This window comes from Diceros bicornis, chromosome 32, assembly GCF_020826845.1.
Source record: "Diceros bicornis minor isolate mBicDic1 chromosome 32, mDicBic1.mat.cur, whole genome shotgun sequence".
NCBI classification, from domain to species: Eukaryota; Metazoa; Chordata; class Mammalia; order Perissodactyla; family Rhinocerotidae; genus Diceros; species Diceros bicornis.
Window position 1 is genome coordinate 24,138,487 of NC_080771.1, and position 25,194 is coordinate 24,163,680.

At 37.0% G+C, this 25,194-nt stretch overlaps 1 protein-coding gene across 1 annotated transcript in view; it reads left to right on the forward strand.

The window, feature by feature from the left end:
• The first annotated feature begins 1,482 nt into the window (after positions 1–1,482).
• HYDIN (HYDIN axonemal central pair apparatus protein) overlaps positions 1,483–25,194 on the forward strand; it is a 336,144-nt gene continuing 312,432 nt past the window's right edge. The window contains 4 exon segments of the mRNA XM_058528225.1: positions 1,483–1,634; positions 3,416–3,541; positions 12,635–12,754; positions 16,004–16,138. Of these exon segments, the coding sequence (XP_058384208.1) occupies positions 1,500–1,634; positions 3,416–3,541; positions 12,635–12,754; positions 16,004–16,138 (516 nt within the window). The 5' untranslated portion in view covers positions 1,483–1,499.

Here is a 25,194-nt window from a genome sequence, read left to right on the forward strand (position 1 = left end):
GTTGCTAGTTGGTCTTTTTGTGAGGGAGACTGAAGTTGCAAACCACCTCTTTCACTATGTTAGTGGCATCACTTTGTATATTATTTTATGTTGTAGTAATATGTGTATTACATTTGATCTATTGTTTGTCTTTCTCTATTTAGTATGTCTTCTTTGCTTTTTCTAAAATTTCTTTTGGTATTTAGAAAGGTTTATCTTTATCTTCAGTAGTTTTCTTTTTATATAAATCTTTATAGTGCCTATATTAGTTATCTATTGCTGTATAACAAAATACCTCCAAATTAGTAGCTTAAAGCAATGAATATTCATTTTCTCACAGTTTCTATGGGTCAGGAATCTAGGTGTGTCTTAGCTGGGTGCCTCGTACTCAGGATCTCTCCTGTATCCCAGTCAAGCTCTTGGCCAGGACTGCAGAGATCTCAAGGCTCAACTGGGGCTGGCAAATCTGTCTTCAAGCTCATTCACATGGTTGTTGGCAGGCCTCAGAAGATCCACTTCCAAGCTCACTCACGTCGTTGCTGGCAGGCCTTGGCTCCTCACCACATGGGCCTCGCTATAGGCTTCCTGAGTGTCCTCACAATGTGGCAGCTGGTGATCCAAGGGAGAGAGCCAGACAGTGCCCAAGATGGAACCAAGTCTCTTTATAACTAATCTCAGAAGTGACATCCCATCACTTGTGCTGTGTTATATTTGTTAGGATACCTAAGTACAGCCCACACTCAAGGGGAGGGGATTACACAAACACGTGAATGCTTGGGAACAGGTATCATTGACTGCCACCATAGAAGCTTTCTACCTCAATTCTCTTAATCCTCCTTTATTCTATCTGGCTAAATGGTTTGACTCCTACCTATTACTTATACAATAGTTAATGATCTTATTCTACTTTTGAATTTCCTCCTCTTTTTTTCTTTCATTTTAAAATTGCATTCTTTCTTCTTTGTCGGAAAATGTAATGTTTGAATTTTCTTCTTCTCCTCATATCCTCAACTTCATTTTAATCTTAGCTCTACAATTAAATATATGAAATGCTCATTGTCAGTCCGTTTGCTGAAGTTCCCCAGTCATCCTGAAGTCTTATGTTCATTCTATTTGAAGGGTGCCATGAGAGAGAATTGTCAAATAAGCAGATAGTGTAGAAAACTATGAAGTATATTTATTGAGCAGTGTTTATTTATTTATCTGTGGAAGATAAAAGTGCCAAAATGTAGGAACTGCTTGTATTTCCATGTCTTCCCTGAGCTTAGTCCAGAATCACTTGATTTGTCTAAAGGCATCCTAGAATTTGGGATAAAACTAAGTCTAGACTAGTGACATGGAATAGATACTAGTTACATGCTTGTTCCAAGCATTTGATGTATTTTTGAAGATCAGTATTTTTTTAACCCTTCCTGTATTTGAAAAAGCTTAAAAAACAATTGTGACCAGAATTCAGAAATTAACTGTATTTGTTCTAAAACTTTTTTTCACTCTTAGGTGAGCAAAGGAAATAACTGAAAATGGCGGGTAGAAGACTTGAGGAGTCCATGGGGGCTGTTCAGATGGGGTTAGTCAGAATGCTTAAAGGATTCCAAAGCAAGGTTTTGCCACCCCTGAGTCCAAAGGTGGTTACAGAAGAAGAAGTAAATAGAATGGTAATGTATCAGAGAATTTCAGTGTAAAATGCTACATGCAGTCTCCTCAGGAGAACGACAGTGGCTACTTGGCATTCTCAGAATATCAAACAGAGAGTTACTGACTGATAATATCAATTTAGTTAACATGGTAGGTTGCTGCAGAGTACAGACACCTGTTAAAGCCTGAGAAGTTTTTAAAATTATATACATCAAAGTAGAGGCTTGAATTGCTTAAGTTAATCAGCCAGTTGAAGTCAGACTATGCAAGCAAATTATTAAGGTTTTCTAAATATTCGGTTGAACCCTATGGGACTGTCATTTGTGTAGTTCAGAAACAGTCAAATATCAGAATTTCATAGGATTTAACCTAAATAATCTATTACTTATTGATTGGCAAGAGTTATTTTTGTACATTTGTAGGACATAGAGCATTAATATAATGACTATATGGTGTCTAGGAAAAATACATAATTTTTTTGTCCATTAAAATAAAAAATATTTATATTTTTAATGAATTATAATAATTTGGTGAGAATTGAACTATAAACTACATGCTATAAATAACATCAATAACAATTTACAGTATTAGCGATAGTATTCACTACATTTTAAAAACTAGTCTCAAGTTATGTTCCAATTAGAAAAATAAAATTTATCATCCTTCTCTTTTATGGTGGTAGTTTCATACTTAAAGTAACTCCTGACTTTTTGCTTTTAAGACTTCGTTATTTTTATTCAAATCACAACAAAGCTGATACCTCTTAACATTTTAGTATTCTAATCTGGGTTCCAATCAAAAAGAATTTAAAACACCAAGTTGGAAGTTGTATTAGAAATATGCCTTCATTTAAATGGATTCAATCACAGAAATTAATTTTGTAGGAAATTTGAAGAACAGTGATTTTAACCCAAGATTAAGTGAATCAGCTAAATTATACACCTCTGAATGTTTTAAAGTCTTGGCACGTACTTAGGCGTTATGTTGCTGCCAATGATCATAATCTCCTTGCATATAAAGTAGACACTGGAACAATGTGAACATTCCAGAACAATAATAACTAAATAATAGTGATTGGTTCTGGGTTATTTAAATGATTTTATTTAAATGATAGATTACATTTTTTTCTCATAACATTAGAAAATGTTAAAACGTTTTGGTTCTTATTAGATATGTGAATACGACTGGCTGCTGGATCTGATGATTGGCTTACAGCTCTTCTAAAACACGGTCCAAATGCACTCTTGTGATTTCTAAAAAGTTCAAACTCATTCCTAAGCAGTGCAATCACACTTCCTAGATCCTCTACATTTTATAAGATCTCTTTAACCTGATCTAACATGATAGTTAACACCCAAAAGCTTTGCTTGGGTGTTGTATCTTCAATTGAGAAATAGAAGTATTCAGACTCCTTAGCTCTGGAGCCCATAAGTGATTTTAGAAACTTAGAGTTTTATGCTCAGATGCTTCTTCTGAGCATAAATATTAAGGTCTTTGGACATGTTCCTGTGCAATTTCTTGACTCCTTTCCTCCTCTCAAGGTTCTTTTGTGTGATTCCTTCAAAATCATAAGGAAACAGCAACCACTTGTCATTTCAAATTACTGTGCAAAGAGCTCAAAAGTGCACGTGTACTTCTTTGTATTATTTAGCTATTTTAAATATTTTATAAGGGAACTTAGTGGCATTCTAGAATTATCCTGAAAGCTGCAAACACAAATTATTCATTACTAGCACTTATGAAAACACTTTTTCAGTAAAACTATTTATGAATCTTTGGCTCCTGTTGTTTTAAATCCTAGCTGACACCCTCGGAGTTCCTGAAGGAAATGTCCCTCACCACAGAGCAGAGACTGGTTAATACACGCTTGATGTGCCGGCCACAGATCATTGAACTTCTAGATATGGCGGAAACAACACATCAAAAGGTAGCTGCTTTCTGTCGTACTTGCATATGATATAGGCCCTGGAATAATATGAACATTCTAGAACAACAGTAACTAAGTAATAGTTATTGTTTTGGGGCTTACTAATCCCTTACAGTGTTTGGTGATGACATTCTTTTTAGACCTCTGCTGATCTTGATATCTGTGATTTGATGTGGAAAGAATTACAATTAACACAATAAGTACAAATAACTTTTGACTAGTCACACTTCTTTCTTAGCTACTTCTGGACACGATTGTTTACTGATTGGGAATAATTCCAAGAGTTATATTAGCCAAGCCCTATTAAGTTATCTTCTTAGCACAACAAGAAATCCCTCCTTACCTGAGCTGTCATCACTAGAAAGGATGAAGGTGGGATTGTTTGTTAAAGTAGGCATTTGTTGTCTGTTCTGGCTCATTTCCCATAATAAATGTATCCTTTTAGTCGCTAAAAAATAGTTATTTTAACATGGTTCTATGTTCTAATGTAAATCATATATTCTAGGTTTTAGGAGCATATGATTATAAAATAAGGTCTTATTGCCTACTTTTTAATTAGTTTCTTGAAATATATGCTTCACTCTTTATGCACAAATTATGGTATGAACCTCCATCAGTTGAACTACTGGAGGTTAGCTGCCTCTCAAAGGGTTCCCGGCCATTCCTGAGAGTTTTCAGAGTTATTTCCCATGTGACTAATGAGTCCTAAAGCTCTTTTGCTCTCAGAGCAACAACGTTGCCCCCCCCACCCCGCCCCGTCTAGGATATGCATAACATTTACTCTTCCTCTGAGCACTGCTTGATCTAGTTATTGTTTCTTCTGTTCCCCATAACCACCCCCTAACTTGAGGGCAGGGAACACAGCTTTCCCCAAAGCTAATTCATCCTAATTAAGGCTATTTGCTCCTTTCCCATAGCATAGCTAAGACCAAACTATGCATATTTTTCTGTGTGTACTGCCGGGTATGTGTTTTAATGTATTTTGACTCCTGCTATCAAGGATGGGGATACTAGCATACTCCACTGCATCTCATCTTCTCTCCCCTTTCTTCTCTCAGCTCACTTGGTTATTTTTACTTTATTTTCTGGAGTTTCATTTGTCTCTTAGTTAGGTGACAGTCATCCTCTACTAATTTCTTCAAGAAAAGCTTATGGAAACTGTATTTCTTTTCTTTATATGTTTGACAATATCTGCCTAGTGCCTTTTTACTGAACTGCAGATTTGTTAGGTATAAAATTCTCGGGTCACACATTTTCCCCATAAGAGCTTTGCAGGCGGTTTCCTCACTACCTTCTGGCTTTAAACAATGGTATGCAGAAGTGTGAAGCCCACATGATTTTCCTCACTATCGATACTTTATTCCTTGTATGCTTCTATGCCCAGTCTTTTAAGCTTGTATGCCCAAAGATTGTTTATTCTTATTTAATGTCCAGTGATTTTATTAGGATGTGACTAAATTTTTTCTGAGACACTATGCATCTTTATTTTATTTATAGAAACCTTTTCTTGAATTACTAAGTATTTGTTCATGCCATTTTTGGTCTTTTCTTTAGGAATGTCAATTATGAACATGTTTTACCTTCTTTTTCTGCCCTTCTACATCTTATATTTCCTCTCTAGTACATTTTTTAACTTTCTGTTCATTTCCATTTTATTGTAATTACATACATCAGGCTATCCTCTGTGTCCTTTACTTTGAGTTTTGTGTGTGTGTTTCTCTTAAAATTCATTCTTTTTTAAAAAAAATTATTTTATCGAGGTCATATTGGCTTACAAAATTATGTACATTTCAGGTGTACATTATTATTTATCAGTTTCCATGTAGATTGCATTGTGCTCACCATCAGTAGTGTAGTTTTTATCCATCACCATACATATGTGCCCCTTTACCCCTTTTGCCCTGCCCTGACACCCCCTTCCCCTCTGGTAACCTCCAATCTGTTCTCCTTATCCATGTGTTTATCTTCCACATGTGAGTGAAATCATATGGTATTTGTGTTTCTCTGTCTCACTTATTTTGCTTAGCATAATAAAATTCATTCTTAAGCTTGACCAGTTCAGCACACCTGGGTTGTCTCACAACATTTGATGCAGTCAGTGTCTCTATTTTGTACCTTTTAATTCACTTGTATCTCAGATATCACACTCCTTTGGTTTTCTTCCTACTTCACTGCTTGCTATTTTCTTATTTGTTTTTCTCCTCTTGCTGATCACTAAATGTGGTAGCTCCTTAGTACTTGGTCCTTGAACCTCTTCTTTCTCTTCTGAACTCATTCCTTAGGTGACTCCTTCTAGGAACAAGGCTTTAAATTCCACGTTTTTATGATTACTTTCATAATTATATCTCCTACTATGGCTTATCCTCTGAATTCTGGATCGTATATTCAACTCAAATGTATGATTGGCAGGTGAAACTTAAAATATTTAAGATCTAATTTTTGCATTCTATTCCCTCCCTAAGGATGTGATCTTTCCTCTTTTGTTTCCTCTCTCCAGCATATAGTAACCCCCATTCATCTATTTTCTCAGACCAAAAACCTTGGAGTCTCTGGTGCCCCTTTTTTTTCTCACATCTTTTATGAACTCCAACGACAAGTGCTATAAACTCTGCCTTCACAAATATATCTTTAATCAAACCTCTTCTCACCACCTCCACCACCACCATCCCAGTTCAAGCCACCATTATCTAGACTACTGAAATAGCCTCCCTGTTTCCATATCATCACCCCATTATCCATTCTCCACAAAGAAAATGTGGAGGATTGCTTCCGTGTTTAAAACCATCCCGTAGCTTCATCTTACTCTCATAATTATAAGGCCCTGCATTGTTTGTTCCTGCCTCCCACGTGGCCCTCTTTTCCTTCCACTCTTCCCCAGCTCATTCTCTTCTAACTGTGCTCCCCTTTTGCTGCTCTTCAAACACTCAAAGATAATTCCTGCCTCGGGGCCTTGGCACTTGCTATTTCTTCTAACTGGAATACTATTCTCTCAGATCTTTGCGTGACCTGCTTCAGATCTCTACTTAGACATCATTTCCTCAGAAAGGCCACCCCTTGATTACCTATTAAAAAGAGCAACCATCCCCATTCACTCTGTCTTCTTGTCCTGCTTTGGTTTTCTTCATAGCCTTCTCACTGCCTGACCTCATATTAAGTATTTCTTTATTTTTTATCTATGTCCCCAAGAATGTCAGCTTCACGAGGGTAAGGGCTTTGTTGGCTTCATTCACTACTGTATGCTCAACATCTGGAAAATATTGGAAACTCAATTAGTATTTATTGAGTGAACATATGAATTTTTTTTATTGCTTTTATCCTCCCTGGATTCTTGAATGTTTGCTTTGTGCATTTTTTTTTGTTATGTTCTTTGATTTTTTTCCATTATGTTCTTTGAGTTTATGGTGAAATGATGTTATTAAGATTTTCATGGCAACACTTTTCTGTTAACTATTCTTCATTTGCCATTTTCTTTATTCCTTTTCTTTTTTTTTTTCTTGAGTATTTTTGTATAGATCCTGGGTTTGATTTATCATTATAATTATTATTACCACTCATCTTTGAAAGAAAGAAGGGATCTGTTTGCAGGAAGTTAATGTTGAAGCAGGGCCTGGGTAGTGTCCCAGACCAGCAGGAATTCTCCATGATTCTCAGTGCGGCTCTTTATGAAAGAGGATTGTGTGTGTGTGTTTATTTGGAAGGGGGATGAGAGGAAGGGAGGAAGAATGACTGAATTGTGTTAGCCTTTTCTTCTCCCCAGATTCTTATGGGTGTTCTTATGATTCAGAGTCCCCCTCTTCTAGCCTGCCTCAGTGACAGACTGCTTCCTATTAACGTGTATTTATATGTTTCCCAATTCAGCTCTGACCTCTCTCCTATTTCATGGTGTGAGACGGCACTGTGTTGGAGATCTGTATAACGCAAGCCTTACCTGAAATCTGAAGTTGCAGACGTTCTTGCTGGGCACCTTCTCTCAACCCTGGTTATTTGTGGCAGGAGGGGTGGGGAAGGGAGCTCAACTGCCGGTTATAACCCACAGAGTCCGTCTTGGATTCTTAGTGTCATTTAAGCAAAAATCCATCATTTCCTCCCACACTAGAGGGCCTTCTTTGTTATATATCCAGTGTCCATATATGCAAGGATCTGTTTCTGGACTTTTTCACGCCATTGGTCAGTTTGTTTATCCATCTCCAAACCACAGTATTTTCATTATTTTATATATATGTATATACATATATATATATATTTAAGTCTTGGTATCTAGTAGAGCAAAATACTTTGTACTTCTTTAAAGGTATTTTATTAATTTTCAGAAGTATCTTGGCTAATTTTGGTTCTTTGTATTTCCATATACATTTTAGAATCAATTTATTGAGCAGAGAGATTTTGATTGAGATTGTATTGTCTGTAAATTAATTTAGGAAGAACTGATATCCTTGTGGTATTAATTCTTCTAATCCATGGACATACTGTATCTCTCCGTTTCTTGAAGTCTTCTTTAATTTCATTCAATGAGGTTTTATAGTTTTCCCTATAGAAGTCTTTTGCATAGCTGCTGTTCTGTTTATTCTCAGATATTTTATATTTTTGATGCAATGTTATATAATGTGATTTTCCCTCTTTTTAAAATTGTTTTATTTATTGAAGAATAATTTATAATAGTATCTATTTTAAAATTTTACTTAACTGTTGCTACTTAATATCCAGCAACCTTGCTACATCTCATATTAATTCTAATTATTTATTAATTCCAATGATTTATTTGGATTGTCTATGCAAACACTTATTATCTTAGAATAATGGCAGTTTTATTTCTTTTCAATCTTAATTTTTAAAGAATTAATAGACAATTTTTTTAGAGAAGTTTTAGGTTTATATAAAAATTGATTGGAAAATACACAGAGTTCCCTCATACCCCGTCTCCCTCCCCTACAGCACGCAGTTTCCTGTATTATTTATATCTTGTATTAGTGTGGCATTTTTTTTTTTTTACAATGAATGAACCAATATTGGTACATTATTGTTAACTATAGTCCATAGTTCACAGTGAGGTTCACTCAGTGTTGTACGTTCTATAATAGGTTTTGATAGACGTATGATGACATGTATCCGCCATTACTGTATCATACGGAATAGTTCACTGCGCTAAAAGTCACAAGCTGCACATATTCATCTCTCCCTCCCCCTTCCTGAGCCACTGACGATCACAGATCTTCTTCTTGTCTCCATCATTCTGCCTTTTTCAGAATCTCATATTTCTGGAATCATACAGTATGTAGCCTTTTCAGATTGGCTTCTTTCAATTAGCAATATGCTTTTAAGTTTCTTTTCAGTCTTAATTTTTTATAGATTTCACTTGCTTCTCTGAATTTACTACTAGTTCTGATAGAATGCTGAATGCAAGTTGTGATCCAAGGTATCCCTGTGTTGTTTCCTAAGGTAAAAGGAAAAAATCCCAATATTTTACCATTAAGTAAAATGTTGTTGTTTTCTTTGTGAAGATCTGGATACTCTATCAAATTAAGGAAGTTACCTATTTTTCCTAATTTGCTAGGAGCATTTTTTTATTGTGAATAGATATTTAATTTTATCAAATGTTTTTCTGCATCTATTGAAATGATTGTAATAATTTTCCCTTTTATTCTGTTGTGTCAAAAAATACATTTATTTTTAAATAATTTTTTAAAAATTCATATGTGTGTGTGTATTATGAGCATATAACTTGATGAATTTTAACACAGTAAACATGCTCATATAACCAGCACTCAGATTAGAGAATTTAAATGTAACATTACCAGCATCCTAGAAGCCTTCTTGTTCCTGGTTCCCAGTTATTACCTATTCTTCCTCTCCAAAAGAACTTTTATCTTTCTTTGACCTTTATGTAAGTGGAATACTGTGGTATGTACTCTTTAATCTCTGGCTAATTCCACTCAGTATTATGTTTTTGAGATTTATTTATGTTGTTGTGTTTAGTAATAGTTCACTTATTTTTATTGCTGTATAGTATTCCATTGATGACTATACAGTTTGTTTATCCATTTTACTATTGAGGAGCATTTGGTTTTTTCCACATTTTGACTATTATAAATGATGCTGTTATAAACACTCTTGTATATATCTTTAGTGCACATGTTCGCATTTCTATTGTGCATATACATAAAAGTGGAATTTCTAGGTTTAGGCTATGCATATGTTTCACTTTGGTAGATAATTGCCAGTTTTGTACCTATTTATGCTCCCGCTAGCTGTGTGTGAGAATTCCAGTTGCACTACATCCTTGCTAATACTTAATATTGTCACTCTCTTTCATTTAAATCATTCTATTGGGTGTGTAGTGCTGTCACACTGTGGTTTAATTTGCAATTTCTTGACTTCTAATGAGGTTGAGGACATTTTCATATGTTTATTAGCCATTTGAATATCATCTTTTATAAATTATATGTTTATAGTTTTTTTTTTTTTTTTTTTTTTTTTTTTGGTGAGGAGATCAGCCCTGTGCTAACATCTGCCAATCCTCCTCTTGTTTTACTGAGGAAGACTGGCCCTGGGCTAAGATGAGCATCCGTGCTCATCTTCCTCCACTTTATATGGGACGCTGCCACAGCATGGCTTGCCAAGCAGTGCATCAGTGGACGCCCTGGATCCGAACCGGCGAACCCCGGGCCACCGCAGCAGAGCACGCGCACTTAACCACTTGCGCCACCAGGCCGGCCCCTATGTTTATATTTTTTGTCCATTTATTACTGATTTCTATAAAAGTTCTTCATATATTCTGGGGACTAGTCCTTTATCAATTTTATGTATTGCAAATAATCTCCTATTTTTTGGCTTTCTTTTTCGTTCCCTAAAGAGTATCTTTTGACAAACATAAGTTTTAAATTTCAATATGACAATTTACAAATCTTTTCATTTATGTTTTATACTTTTTGTGTCCCATTAAATAAAATTTTGCATTCTTCAATATCATAAAGATATTCCTTTTGGTTTTCTTCTGAAAACTTTATTTTAGCTTCACGTTGAGACCTTCAATATACTTGGAATGGTGTGTGATAGGTGTTAAATTAAGTGTCTATATATTTAAGGATTTGTTTGTGGGCTTTCTAATTTGTTACATTTGTTTTTATGATAAATATTGTGCTAATATCTCGTTATTTTAATTACTATGATAAGTAACAGTATATGATATGTAAAATATAATTATAATAAGTCTTGCTACCTGATAGAGCAAGTCCTCCTATCCTGTTCTTCAAAAGTATCTTATCTATTCTTGGTGTTTTGCTTTTTCATATAAATTTTATAATCAGCTTTTCAATTTCCCAGAACATTTCTGTTGGGATTTTTTTTGTTGGATTGCATTAAATTTTTAGATCAATTTGAGGAGTATTTGACATCCTTAAAATATTGAGTTTTTTAATTCATGAACATGGTATATTCCTGTATTTATGTAGGTCTTCTCTAATTTATCTCAACAATATTTTGTAGTTTTTTTTAATAAAGGTCTGCTAGATCTTTCATTGGACTTATTCCTACATATTTTATGTTTCGAGACTCTATTTTAAATGGTATTGTTTATAAATTTCATTTCCTAAACGTTCATTGCAAGTACATAGAAATATAAATGATTTTTGTATGTTAATCTTGTACTCAGTGACCTCAATAAATCACTTAGTAATTCTAATAGTTTATCTATAGGTTATTTTGAATTTTCTAAATAAGCAATGTTTTCTTCTGGAGAAAATGACAATTTTGTTTCTTCTTGTTCAATTTCTAATGTTAAAACAACCTTGAATTTCTGAGATTAAACCCAACTTGGTCATGATGTGTTACCCTTTTTATATATTGTGGGTTTCAGTATGCTTATGTTTTCTTTCTTATCTATTTTTTTTTAGTCTATGGTCCATGAGTAAGATTGGCCTATAATTTTCCTTTCTCCTACTGCCTTTCTTAGGCATATGAAAATTATGCTAACATCATCAATTGAGTTGAGAGACGTATAATTTCTGTTTTTCTTTCCTTTGGGAGAGTTTCTATAATATTTGAGTTGTATCTTCTTTAAATGTTTCCTAGAATTTGTTTGTAAAGTTATTTGGGCCAGAGTTTTCTCTATGAAAGGTTTTTTACTTACAAATTCAATTTCTCTAATAGTTGTAGAACTATTTGTATTTTTTATTTCTTCTTGTGCTTGTTTTGATAAATTGTATTTTCCTAGGAATTTGTACTTTTTATCTAAATTTTTACTTTACTGACATAATATCCATTTATTACCTTTTTACTTAGTTCAGCTTCTGTAGCAATATCCCTATTTTCATTCTTTATTTTGGCTCTTTGTACCTTCTGTCTTATTTTCTTCATCCGACTCACTAGATATTTTATCAATTTTGTTAGTCTTTTTGGAGACTCAACTTTTGGCTTTGTTGATTCTATAGTATCGTTACTTTCTGTTTCATTAATTTCTTCTATTGTTTTTGTTACGTCATTTTTTCATTTGTTTGGGCTTTTATTTGTTTTTTATGTTTGCTATTGTTTTTCTAAATTATTGAGATGAATGCTTACGTCTTCAGTTTACAAACTGTGTACCAAGGTGCCCAGTGTGCAACCATGAACTCACAGGGCATCATGTGATATTCTAAATTTTTAAGTAAACATGGCAATACTCAAAACCTGTTGGATACTACACAAGCTACTAGCTTGAGGTGATTCATAATTTCAACATTAGATCATACTATCTTGTTAGCTCTTCAGTGCCTCCAAAAAGATATTTGTTGATACAGCTTTTCTTGTTATTCTCATAGGGGAATTGGTTCAAATTACCCTATTCACCATTACTGGAAATAGAAGCTTGGGGTTGGTGTTCTAATTAGCCTATATTTTTTTTAACTGAGGACCAAAACTTCTACTTTCTTTTGTATTAAAGAAATTGATGACAATAACCTTACTCATTATAACAGTTATTGTTTGTGGTAGTTACTCCTTTTTGAGTGTTTCCTTTGTTCTTAGTATTAATATCCATAGGTCTATGTAGTATTTTCTTATCTTCCCCAGTCATTTCTGCCACGGTGTGACTATATGATTAATTTATTCTTTCAACTACAGTTTTCAGGAATTGACCTGGATCAGGCATTATTCCAGCCCTTTCCATCAGAAATTGTATTTCAGAACTACACTCCCTGTGAAGTCTATGAAGTTCCACTGGTTTTGAGGAACAATGACAAAGTGAGTATGTTTGTGGGATGGCTGTACCTTCCATGATATATAAGAAGGGATTAAATAAAATGGGATCCTGTGGGATCTTAGATAAGTTCTTTAATTTGATAGAGCTAGGAAAATAAGTGAAAACGTTCCCTTTGACTGTAAGCTTAATGAAAAGAGACTGTGTTGGTTTGTTGCTATATGTTCAGTCCCAGGGCAGTGCTCAACAAATGGTAAACTCCCATAGTGTGCACTGACATCTTGTTGAATAAAGGATTGGCTAGATGAATGTCATGAAATTCTCATGTGTGACCAGTTGGGCTAGGTTTTTATGCAAGACAGGGCAATTACTATTCATGTTTACATACTCTGCATTAGAGCCACCATTTCACCAACTGACGGTATAAACTCTACTCATATAAATTACAGCTGTTGAGCCAATGCATTTATAGTCTACAAACTGTATTTTTTAAAAAAATAACTTCAAAAAATGGAGATCCTTTTCTTCCTTTTCTCTCTTCTCCCTTCTACCTCAGATAGCCTTCACATTTTTGTCTACAGATAGTTCTGGATGGCTTCTCCACTGTGTACGCCTGGTCTCTTTGTGGTTGCAACTGAGGATTTCTTCTCCCTTTTTATGCCTTTTTCTTCAGAGATAAATTAGGGTTTATTTCAAGAAAAGATATTAAATGCCTGAAGATATCCTTGACATTTAACACTAATGAAAGAAAGAATAACGTGGGAGGTCAGCATGACGCACAGTTAATGCGAAAAGTAATCAGATGGGGAGGAAGGCATCTGAGAGATTTTAAACCTCAGGCGTAAAGACAAGTAGGAATACTTACAGAAATCTAAGAATGTGAGGACAAAAAATTCTAGTTATAAGAAAAAAGGGAGAATAAGCAAAGACTATGCAAGAATCTGAGGCAAATGGGAAGACTTGCAGTTATATTCAGTACAGTAGCTCATTAAAAGAATTAGTGATGCCTTTCAGAGATCAATGGGGTGATTTAATGACAGCAAAGTCCAGACTCTGGAGAAAATGGTATGTTTAGTTCTTTGCTGCAAGAGTGTTAGTAAGAGAAGCTCATGGGACAGAAGCTAAAAGGGTAGGCAGAGAGAAGAAAAAGAATCTGAGGTGCCCAGGATTAGATCCCTAGACCTAAAGAAGAGATACATTACGTAGACATTAGGACTCTCATGTAGGGCTGCCAACCAATTCAGTTTCTCGCTTCCAGTTCTCTTTTTCCCTTTCACCATTACTTTTTGACTCTTGCTCAGTCAAATTTTTAGGCTATTTAAAGACAGAGAGGAGCTAGTCCAGAAGGGAGGTACTTTAGCCACTCGTCTCCGGCCCTAAACAAGAAATGGTTGTTAGTAGGTGTATATGAGCGAGTAAACAGTATGAGGCATGTGTAAGTTTTGTCTGCCAAAGAGTACTTGGTTCTCCTGGATATCCCAAAACCTCTTGGTAAAATGCTGCCTGTGTGTTGGACCCCATGAAAGGAGGGGGTTCCCATCCAGGGAAAGTCCAGCTACCAACAAGCAGACAGATTCTCTAGGCTACGCAGGCTTGGTCTTGAGTGAGTTACTCCCAGGACCCTAGGTGGTTGATGTAACCTTGTGTCTCTACTTCCTTAGTTCGTGGACTCGTAAGGAACCACTGGGATAGATTCGGGGTACTGAGGGGTACTGAGAAGTCCGTTCTGTGGCATTCACCTTTTATTTGCTTCCTCACTGGCATGGGATGCAAAAGATAGAGCCCATTTGGTCATTATTTCTCTATCTCTCCACACACACCAGGTGAGAGTATGCCATGAACACTCTACAAGTCTCAACACGATTCTATTTGGGATGCAATTATAAGCACCCAGGCTCTAGAGTCAGACTAATCTGGGATCAGATTCCATCTGAGCTGTCTGCCAGCTGCAGACCTTGGGCAAGTCACTTCACTTCTCCAAGCTTTGGGGATAATAATAGTATTCATTTCAATAGGTTGTTTGGAATATTAAATGAGATAATGAATGTAAGGTATTCAGCTCTGTGCCTGTCACATAGTAAGCACTAAACCAATATTATTGTTATTATTAGTAGTAGTATTGATGGTGTTTTCCTTTCTAGTTTTTAATCCATTATTATGCTCTTACTGAAAGTATTCCCGGCAAGCTTACATAGTATCATTCAGTGCATCATAAGTGCCACTGCACTTTTCCCTTACCGGCAAAGCCAATTCTATTCCTATCAGACTTGTGCACATCTCTTCCTTACCTCCCCACCTTCTAGTCTTAGGGTCTGTCTGAATTCTCTCTGCATTTCTTCTTCCCTTCACCATCTGGGTTTCAGCTTTGAGGAGTTGTGGGACTTCTTTTTACCTCATTTTTCACCTGAGACTTCTAGGTCATACTTAACTTCCTTCTGCTCCCTTTGAGTCTTTAAAAAGAGAATCTACCCTCCCTTCCTTGTGTCCCTAGAACCTCCACCCTTGACCACCCCCATTCTTCACACTATTATATTTCTTTTATTGCTTGGGCTATCTGAGATAGAGATATGTACTCTGGGCGAGGCAAGCAGAGAAGACGAGTAAGACTTGAAAAGAATGACACTGTTTGAAGCTGGTCTGATTCGGGCCTTGGGGATATTGTACTGCTCTCTGTTCTTGCTTCATAGTGCTGTTTACTTAGGACAATCTCACAGAGAGGGAAGGTGGAGGTAGGTCAGGGCTTGACTCCCAACACCATTGCTTGGTGAAGATGTAGCACTTAGGCAAGTGTCTGTTTCTTCATCTGTAGAAAGGGAGTCATAATGAAGCTCAAAGGTTGTTGTGAGGATTAAGTGGCACATCATGCCCAGTGGATGGTCCATAGCAGGAGTGCAGTAAGTATGATTTCTTCTCCCAGGAGAGTTCTCAAATGTTGGGAAATCCAGCTTAACTCTGCTGTGTGGGTGGGGTATTAGATGATTAAGCAGTTAGCTTTGAAGATAGTCGCATTTAAATGTAAAATCAACAAAGACTTGGAATAACAATAAAAATGAGTAATAATAATAATGTTAATAAAAATTAAACGCATTGAGTGTTTTCTTTGTGTGAGGCACTGGGATAAAGGTAGGTACTGTCATCTCCTTTTACAGTTGAGGAAACTGAAGTTCAGATCTGACCAAGGTCATATGGCTAGTAGGTAGTAGACGGAGATTTCAGGTTTAACTACAAAGGCTGTGCTTTTTCTTCTGCTTTTTCATGAGCACAGTGTCCATCATTGTGTGTTTTTCTTGCAGATTCCAAGGATGGTGAAAGTTGTTGAGGAAAGTTCACCTTACTTTAAAGTAATCAGTCCAAAAGATATTGGCCACAAAGTAGCTCCAGGAGTGCCATCCATATTCCGAATCCTCTTCACTCCAGAGGAGAACAAGGTAACAGCAGAGCTGGCAAGAAATTGGTTGAATGCTTGTCACTAGCAGTTTGCAATTCTGAGCATTCATAGAGGTGGTGGTGGTGGTGGTAGTGGTGTTGGTTTGGTGGTGGTAGTTGTGTTGGTGGTGGTGGTGAGAGGAGTGATAAGAATGGGTGAGAGGAGGGGATGGTGCACCACTGGGAATGAGAAAAGAATTGTCAAACAGTGCTGAGGGTCTATATGAGCTGTAAGTAGCCAGGGTGTAAAGAAGAGTAATCCTTCTGGATGCTCCCTGGCACCTACCTCAGCATATTTATATTTGACTCTACAGCTAGGGGGACACCAAAAAGGAAAAGGTGTGATCCAGATGCAATGAGCTGAGACTAAGTATAAAGATTATGGCTTCTTGGAAGTTTGGGATCCTAGCTGGGTACAGATTCTAACTAGTTTAGGAAAGAGACCCCAGATCCAAACATTGATCACAGTTTTGGTCTCATTAATGGCAAAGAGTGTGGCTAGGACCTGAGGCCCAGACAGGGCCTCCTCCTGTTCCCCAGTGACTGGTGGATAACCAGTCTTCGGTGAAGAGTTGACCTAACTGATAGCTCCACCCAAGCACAAGTGGAGAAGCTAGAGCTGAGCGCAGAGGCCTGCCTGGTCTGCTTACCCCTGTCTGCACAGGCAGGCTGGATAGAGCCTGAGTTCAGAAAGGGGCTGTTTCCCCTCAGCACCACTATAGCTGTGGGGAATCTAGCCCATTCTCAGGCTCTCCTCAGTTGTAGAAATTCCAGTGCCTCCTGGAAGCAAGGACCAGCTAAGGGAGACTGAGAGTGGAGGCTTCCTACCCAGCCCTTCTCAAAGAGCACAAAATTGTGGGTTGGGTTTTCCTCTATATGGGCCAAGATGGGGACTTGTGGGGAGGAGGAAAGGGACTTTACCAGCATGATTAAAGGAGCGAGGACAAAAAACAAGGCTTAAATCGGCACAACAAGATGTCCGATTATATATAATGTTAATAGTGTGTGTGCTGATCTGTATTGTACCGTTATAGTTGGAATCAAAAGAGCATAATGGAGACAGAGAGAGTTAGCGTTGAATCCCTGCTTCTCCCTCACTAATACGTATTAGCTGCTGTGAATGTCATTGCCAGTATTCCTGCCACTATTGCCACTGTTCCTACTACTTTGCTGGAGAGCAGGGATAGAGAATTTAATGTGGTCTGCCAAGTGTGTATCACTGTAGTGAGTGGTTACAAATTCCATTTTAATAATGCTGCTATTATTTTCCACTTTGTGGTATTACTATTTATTTCTTGGGTTGTGTTTACGGGCCTATAGTTTTGTTTGGGGTACTATTGAAATAAGTGAAAAGACAAATAGCTCTAAAAGTAGTGCTTTTTGTTATATGTTATTGAAATCGTTGTTTCTTCTTGAGGCTCTGTATCTGAATACTATCGGTGAAGAGAACGGTACCTGGATTTAGTTTGGGTGTCAAATTCCTACACTGTCATTTCTGTAGGAAGCTGATCATAAGTCTTGGCGCAGCTTGAAATGTAAAGCTTGCTGGGTTTGAGGAGCTGGCTTTCCTTAATGTTTTTCTGTGCTGGAGCAAATAAGTCTCCTGTTGGATAAGTGTTGTTCTACCTGCAGGTGGTCTGGCTGAGAAAGGGAAACACAGAACTTTCTGAGGAGGTAGAATGTCCTAAATCATGATTGGCGTGTGGGTTATATGAGTGAATTCACTTGTCAAAATTGTACATTTAATATTTGTACTTTCCAATATGTCTAAATTTTACCTTAAAAATTATAAAAATATAATAATAACCATAGGAGGAGGAATGGATGGAGCTATAGATGAAGCCAGAGTGACAGAATGATAATAATTGCTGAATCTGGTTGATGGGTACATGTGGTTTGTTATAGTATTCTGTTTTCTTGTATATGTTTTAAATTTTCCCTAATCGAAAGCTAAAACAAAAGAGATTTTGTTACTGCTTATCTATACAGCAAATAAATAATTGAAATGTATTTTAGGTATGTTTATATTTTTTACAAATATGAAATGCTAACATTCCCATTGAGGATTATTACTTGGCTAAATTTTGTGGCTGCTTATCTTACTCCTAGTTTTCCATTCCCTTTTACCGTTTCATTTCACCCGCATTGCATGTCTATTGGGAAACCCCTAATTTAAAAAAATTAAGTTAAATGTTGTTTTACTGTTTCTTTTTCTAAGTATTTAAAAGTTATCAAAGGCTATGTGCATTTATGAGGAGAGAGAGAGTGAGAATAATGGCTACCTGTGAGAAATGTAACTATCCAATTTTGGATACATTAAGATTTTGTGTTGGATTTGGGTTATAAGCTATAATATAATTTAGAGAATTCGTTTTTCAAAGGATGTGGTAATTTCTCCTTTCGCTGACTGTCCAACACTGATGGCGGGCATTTGGGGAAGCTCCTGCTGCTAGTTTTGGTTGCCTTTTTCTGCAAAGATCCTGTTACACTTGTACCATCAGCAGGGCCTCACTCTCAGTAGTTTTTCCAGTCATCTGGGCATCTACATTCACTCTTACTGTTGGAAAGCCAACAAGGCCGTGCACGGGATGACCAGCTAGCGTTAGTGGTGCTGTCTTTAGTCCTGCTCCAGAAGGCAGCAGGGGAGTAACTAGAGCCAGATTTATTTTAGGAAAAATAAAAGTCAATCTTTTCACTGTGTCACTTTTTCTTCAGTTGGCCAAATTGATAGCCAATATACATATGTATTTTTCCTCCCTATTCCCTGCTGATCTGAGCACACTCCATTCTCATTTACCCTCCTCACATCTGGAGGGTGAGATATGTAAATTGCAGCATGTCACAGCCTAATAAGCCAGTCTCCTTTCAATTGGATTTTCAGCAATCATGTATATTAGCATGTTGAAGATGATAATGCAATTTACATTTTTTTCTGTCATCTATTAATCTGACTTCCTGGGGATTTATCTTGTTAAGAATGCCAAATACCCAGATAACAGGTGCAGCAAATTCACTGTGGCTTTCCTTATCTCTTCTTCTCACACAGACTTTTAAAAAAAAGATTGGATATGTTTTTAATCTAATCATCCTAGTGTACGTGTCATGTATGGTAGAAATATAATAGTCATAACACTATAAAATTCTGGATCTGGGCATTTTTCTTGACCTCTTAAATTTGTATCTTTACTATTCAAAGGAGTATGAAAAATATTAGGCTTTTGTAGGAAAGCAAAACTCGATACTTCCTTGGACTTAAGAAAGCATCTATTTACTATAGTGTTGTCATGTGAAAATGGCAGCAGTGGTTTGAAGAAAATATGAAGTGATGCAATTTTATTGCTAAGTTATGCTTTAAGAAAATATCTAATTTGCTGTCAAAGTAGTTTTCCTGATTTGTTGCTATGAAATTTAAAAATTGTGGCCCAAGAAGAATAGAAATATGTTAACATGTTTTATGTTATCTAGGTGTATAACAATAATGAACTATATTGCCAGCATTTTGAATTAAAGTGTAGATATCATAAAATTTTCCACAATCAACAATTTTTGTTGGCAAAGATAATGATATGGATTTTATTTTCTTTCTGCCTGAAATTCGCCCTCCCTAGTTCTTATCTGGGTCACGCCTGAAACATCAATGCCTAGCACAGCACCTGACACAGGAAGTATGCAGGAAATATTTGTCACATGAGATGAGTAAGTGAAAGTTAATCTCAAGAAAATATAAAGAAGTTTATTCAACTCGAGCATGGCCTACAGATGATAAAAGCAAAAGCATATAAAAGGGCCCAAATATTTTTTTCTGCTATGAATGTATTAGACGTTAACTTTCTCTCTTGTTGTTTCAACCAGGAGAAAGATGTCTAAGAAGTCTTCTCTAAGAAAAGTGTTTCTCTCTATTTCATTTCAGTGAGTCACGTCACTACTTTTTAGCTTTCTGGATTTGATAAATATCATTATATAATAAGGTTAATGAGGATGTTGAGAATTCTGTGAGGAACTCTTGATAGTTTAGTTCCCAAATAAAGATGTTAAAAATGAATCATACTCTTTCATTCATTCTGTGCCAGGCCTAGTTCTATGAGCCGGGATCAATTGGAGAATGGAATGAGCTCTGTCCTTCATGAGGCTTATGTTCCACAATGAATAAACAAACAAATGTATAATTTAATGTCAGATATTGACATGTTGGAGAATAGAGAGTAATGGGAGTCCTGTTTCCTTTCAACAGGAGGATCAGGGAAGATTTCTCTGATGCAGTAACATTTGGGCAGAGAACTAAATTAAGTTATGCAAATATCTGAGGGAAGATATTTGTCTGGAAGAGGGAACCGCAAGTATAAAGGCCCTGTGACTGAAACATGCTTGGCAAAGGCTCAAGGAAGTGCAAGGTCAATTTGGCTGGAGCAGAGGAAACTGTTAGAAACATGGTAGGAGATGAGTTTGCAGAGGTTGAGATCATGAAGGGTCTTCAAAATCATGCAAAGTAGAATAGGAAGCCACCATAAAGTATTCCAAATAGTTTTACTATGAAAGCTTTAGCCCGTATGTAAAAGTAGAGAGAACTGTATAGTGAACAGCCATCACACAGATTTTCAAGCTCTCTGCACACGACCAATCTTGCTTCATCCATCTGGCCCCCTGCCGCAGAGGATTTTGAAGCCAGTCCCGTAGCTAACATAACTACAATACCATTATCACACCTAAAAATGACAATAGCTCCTTAATATCATCAAATATCTGGTCAGTATTCAGATCTCCCCAGTTGAGTCACATGTGAATATATATGTATTTTTTCAAGTGGGTTTGCTTAACTCAGGATCCAAACAAGGTGCTGATTGCATCCCCATCAGATTCTGTAGAATGGTCTTCTGTCCTTTCTGTTTTCCTATTAACTGGTGGTTAGATCTAGAGGCTTGATTATATTCACATTTAATTTTTTTGGCAAGAATTCTTTGGTGATGTGGCACTTCCTATTGCGTCAGATCAAGAGACACAAAATGTCTGTTATGTTTTGTTTTGTTTTTGTAATGATCCAACGAGGATCCTGGGGTACAGTTCATACAGGAAAGATAGGATAAATGCTTGATCCTTTCGCTTTATCTACCCTGGTGGGTTTTGATTAGAAATGACGTATCTGACTTACATTTTAGGATCACTCTGGTTGCTGCGTAGAGAATAGACTGAAGGGGGTGTGAGGTGTAATGGCTAGTTGCCTACCCTTGACATCCATATTCTTTTTCCTCATTCGTGAGAGAATCCCAAATTTTGATTGGATTCATTGCTGCCTGACATAAGAGATTGCATTTCCCAGCCTTCTTTGCAGCTGCCTGTGTCTAAGTGTTGGCCGATGACATGTGAGCAGGATTTCTAAGGCGTGTACTTGATGACAGCTGACACAACGGGGAAGGTGCTCTGTTGTGCCCTTTGGTTTTCTCCTTCTGGCCTGCAGCTTGGCTGTGAGAGATAGCTGGCATCCCAGGACTCACTCTGCCCATCAGGTGACACTGAGGGTGGACGCTGTGTGCTAGAACTGCAGAGCAGGAATTTAGGAATTTGGGTCTCTGATGACACTGTGAAGCCACTACACCAACCTGGACCCCTATTTCTGGACTCTTTTATGGCAGAGAAATAAACTTCTATCTATCTAGTTTAAGCTGCTCTTATTTTGTTCTGTTCCCTGTTAAATGTAGCAGAACTGAACCCTGATGAATACAGGGACACAAAGCTGTTGCAATAGTTCAGGCAAAAGACGAGGATGATTTAGACTAGGGTGGTGACAGTGAGGGTGATGAGGCGGTGGATTAAGGATATATTTTTGATGGTAGAGCTGTCAGGATTTGCTGATGGATTGGATAAAGGGTGTGAGAAAGAAAGGAGTCTGGTTTGACTTATAGTATCTTGGCCAGCAACTGACCAAATGGTGGCACCCTTTCCCGAGATAGGGAACAGGGGAAGAGAAGCAGGTTTGTGAGGCCGGGTGGGCGTAAGGTAGGGAATCAGGAGCTCTGTTTTCCATGTGTTAAGTTTGAACTTCCCGTTAGACACCCAAGTGCAAATATCAAGTAAGCAGTTAGATACAATTATCTTGGGTAGAAGGGAGATATTGGGGCTAAAGAGAAATATTTGAAAATTCTAAGTGTAAAGATGGTACTTTCCCATAGGGTGGATGAGATGATGTTGGGAGTGAGGGTAGATAAAGAAGAAGTTGGGAAAAGGAAGAGATGCCAATGGAGGATGACCCTAAGAGGGGTAGTCATGAAGTGGGAGGACAACCAGCAGATTACAGAGCTCCGGAATCCAAATGGATAAAGTACTTCAAAAAGGAGGAGAAGATCAACTGTGTCCAAAGCTAGGAAAAGTAAAATAAAATAAGGATTTGGAAGTAGCCATTGGATTTGGCAAAGTCACTAATGACCTTGGCAAGAAGCGTTTCTGTGGAATATTGCGTACAGAAGCCTGATGGGGTGGGTTGAAGAGAGAATGGAAAGTGAGGAGGTGGTGATATTGAGTATAAGTGACATTTACAAGGAATTTTGCTGTAAAGGATAATTGGAAAAATGAGGCAGTAGCTGGAGGTTGATGTTTGGGTCATGGGTAGGTTATCTAATATTTAAGATGAGGCTATTCAAGCATGAATATAAGCTGATGAGTGAATGTTCAGTAAAGAGGAAAAAATAGTGCTTCAGGAAAGTCCTGGAGTAAGCAAGAACGATTAAGATCTAATACACAAGGAGAGGGGTTGGTCTGGGATAGGAACAGAAGAGAAGGCAGAGTATATGGATATAGAGACAGGTAGATTGGTCGATTGAAGGGTAACTTAGCAAAAAAACTCAAGAGGAAATTAATTACCTTAAGTGGATGATTTGTACATGACTCATGAAGTATCCACATTGTCATTGTATACTAAGGATAAAAATGGTCAAAATAAATTTGGAAGTCTCAGGTTTCTTTTCAAGCCAAAGGTCAGAGGCCATTCTCTTTTAACAGATGAAGAAATGCACATGCTGCTAGGAAGCTGAGACCCCAGCTAAATCACATGAAGAGTCAGCGTGGTAGAGGATGAGGGCCACGATACCTGATCAGTCTCCTTTTTAAACTAATTAGGTCTTGAGAACTGATTCTTCACTTTTGAAGAATTCAGATTGAGAAGATACTGTATAATAAATACTTTTAACTGGTTAGGGAATTTATAACATTTCCAGAGACACTGAGTATTAAATTCACTGAGTCCTAATCAGATCTGATTTTAGCCATTCCTCCATCAAGTGTAGGAGTGGAGAGAAGGCAGAAAGAGGATTGGGAGGGCTTAACCACACTGGCCCTTGAATGCTGTGAGAGTCATTTGCTGCAGAAGATATCACTTTCCTTTGCCTGAGACTTTAAAGGACAGAATTATTGCCATGTTTGCTTTCTATCATGGAGGTAATATAAAATCAAGATTCATTCTTTTCACTTCTCAGAAAGTCAAATCTGCCATTTTCATATTCTACTGCTGGTTTCTTAAAGTTTGAAAGATGGACATGTTGGAAGGAAGGCTAACGGGCAAAAAATGGATTGGAAGTTTCATTTGGAGAGCATTGTTATATAGGATAACACTTTAGGGTATAAAGTAATTTATGGCTAAGTAGTTCTCATTCTCATAGTAGAGGGGAAAGAGCTTGGAATAACTATTTTGGCTCTGAATGGTGCCCTGATTGCTCTGAATCTAAGTACAGTGGAAGGGACTACATCAACTGAAGTAATTGCTTAGCTTGCAGGCTGACAAAGCCTCCCAAGTCATAACATTTGAATGAATTTTAAGCCAGTAGAGCAATATATAATGGTATATTACATAATCTAATATAGTCATATTAAATACAGAACTTCAGAGATTGGAATACATTTTTAAGGAGTTGTTTAAAGAATTTCTTCATACTCTTTTATGAGTATGTTAATTGATTATGAAAAAAATATATAATTCTGATCAAACTTTAAATCTTCCTCATTTGGAAATTTGAAAAGGTTTGGAAACATCTTCATGAATATTTCAATTAGCCTCCCAAACTATTTTCAGCTGTCTTCAATTCCTTATAGAAGAAGGCAGAGAATATGTAAATACAGAATAAAATGAGACAAATTACTTTGGGATCGCCTCTCGTCCTGGATTCAGCAGCATCTTTTGTTCTTTCTCTCAAAGCCTCAGTTAATATTAAGTTTTCTCATGTGCCAGTAGCTTTCCAGTTTCTAATTCCTAACAAAACCTTTGCTTGCTGGGGTTGATCTCCTAAGAACAAATGAAAACAGTACTTATCTCTTTAGGATTCTGATGTAATCAGACTAGACTGTTTCGTTGTTGAATTCTGTGGAGTTTTCTAGGATCAGGTATTCTTAGTGTAATTTGTACTTCCTTATGTCTGAATAGCAGAATTTTGAGCCTGGCATGATCATCTAGAAACCAGAATCCATGGAAGAGCTCAAGTCCTACAGCTCAATTTTAATAAATTTCAGGAGTACTGTCCATTAATTTTTACTACATGCTCCTACCATAGGACCTTTATATTTGCAATTCCCCTTGCCAAGAACACTCCATTCCTAGGTCTCGCCTGACTGGCTCCCTTTGCTGTTCAGGTCTCTATCCAAAGGTCACCTCCTCAGGGAGGTCTCCTTGGTTGTTCTAACCTAAAGCAGCCCCTTCCCATATTATCATTTTCCCATGTTTTATTTTCTTCAAAGCCCTTGTTGTTTTCTGAAATTATCTTGTTCTATTATTGTCATCATCACCAGGATTATCATTATTATCATCCTAACAGCAAGAGTAAACACAAGCTGAGTTTTCCCTATGTGCCTTACACAAATCATAGTATTTAATACAACATTTTAATAATGACAGCTGACATCTATTGAGGACTTACTACTCGCCAGATGCTAGGCTAAGCATTTACTGCACTAGGCCAGGTCAATGTCGTCTCTTGCTTAGACCACTGCAATAGCTCCTAACTGGGCTCCCTTTTCCCATTTTAATCTCCTTACAGTTTGTGACGCACATAGCAGCCAGTGGTTTTTCTAAAACATAAGT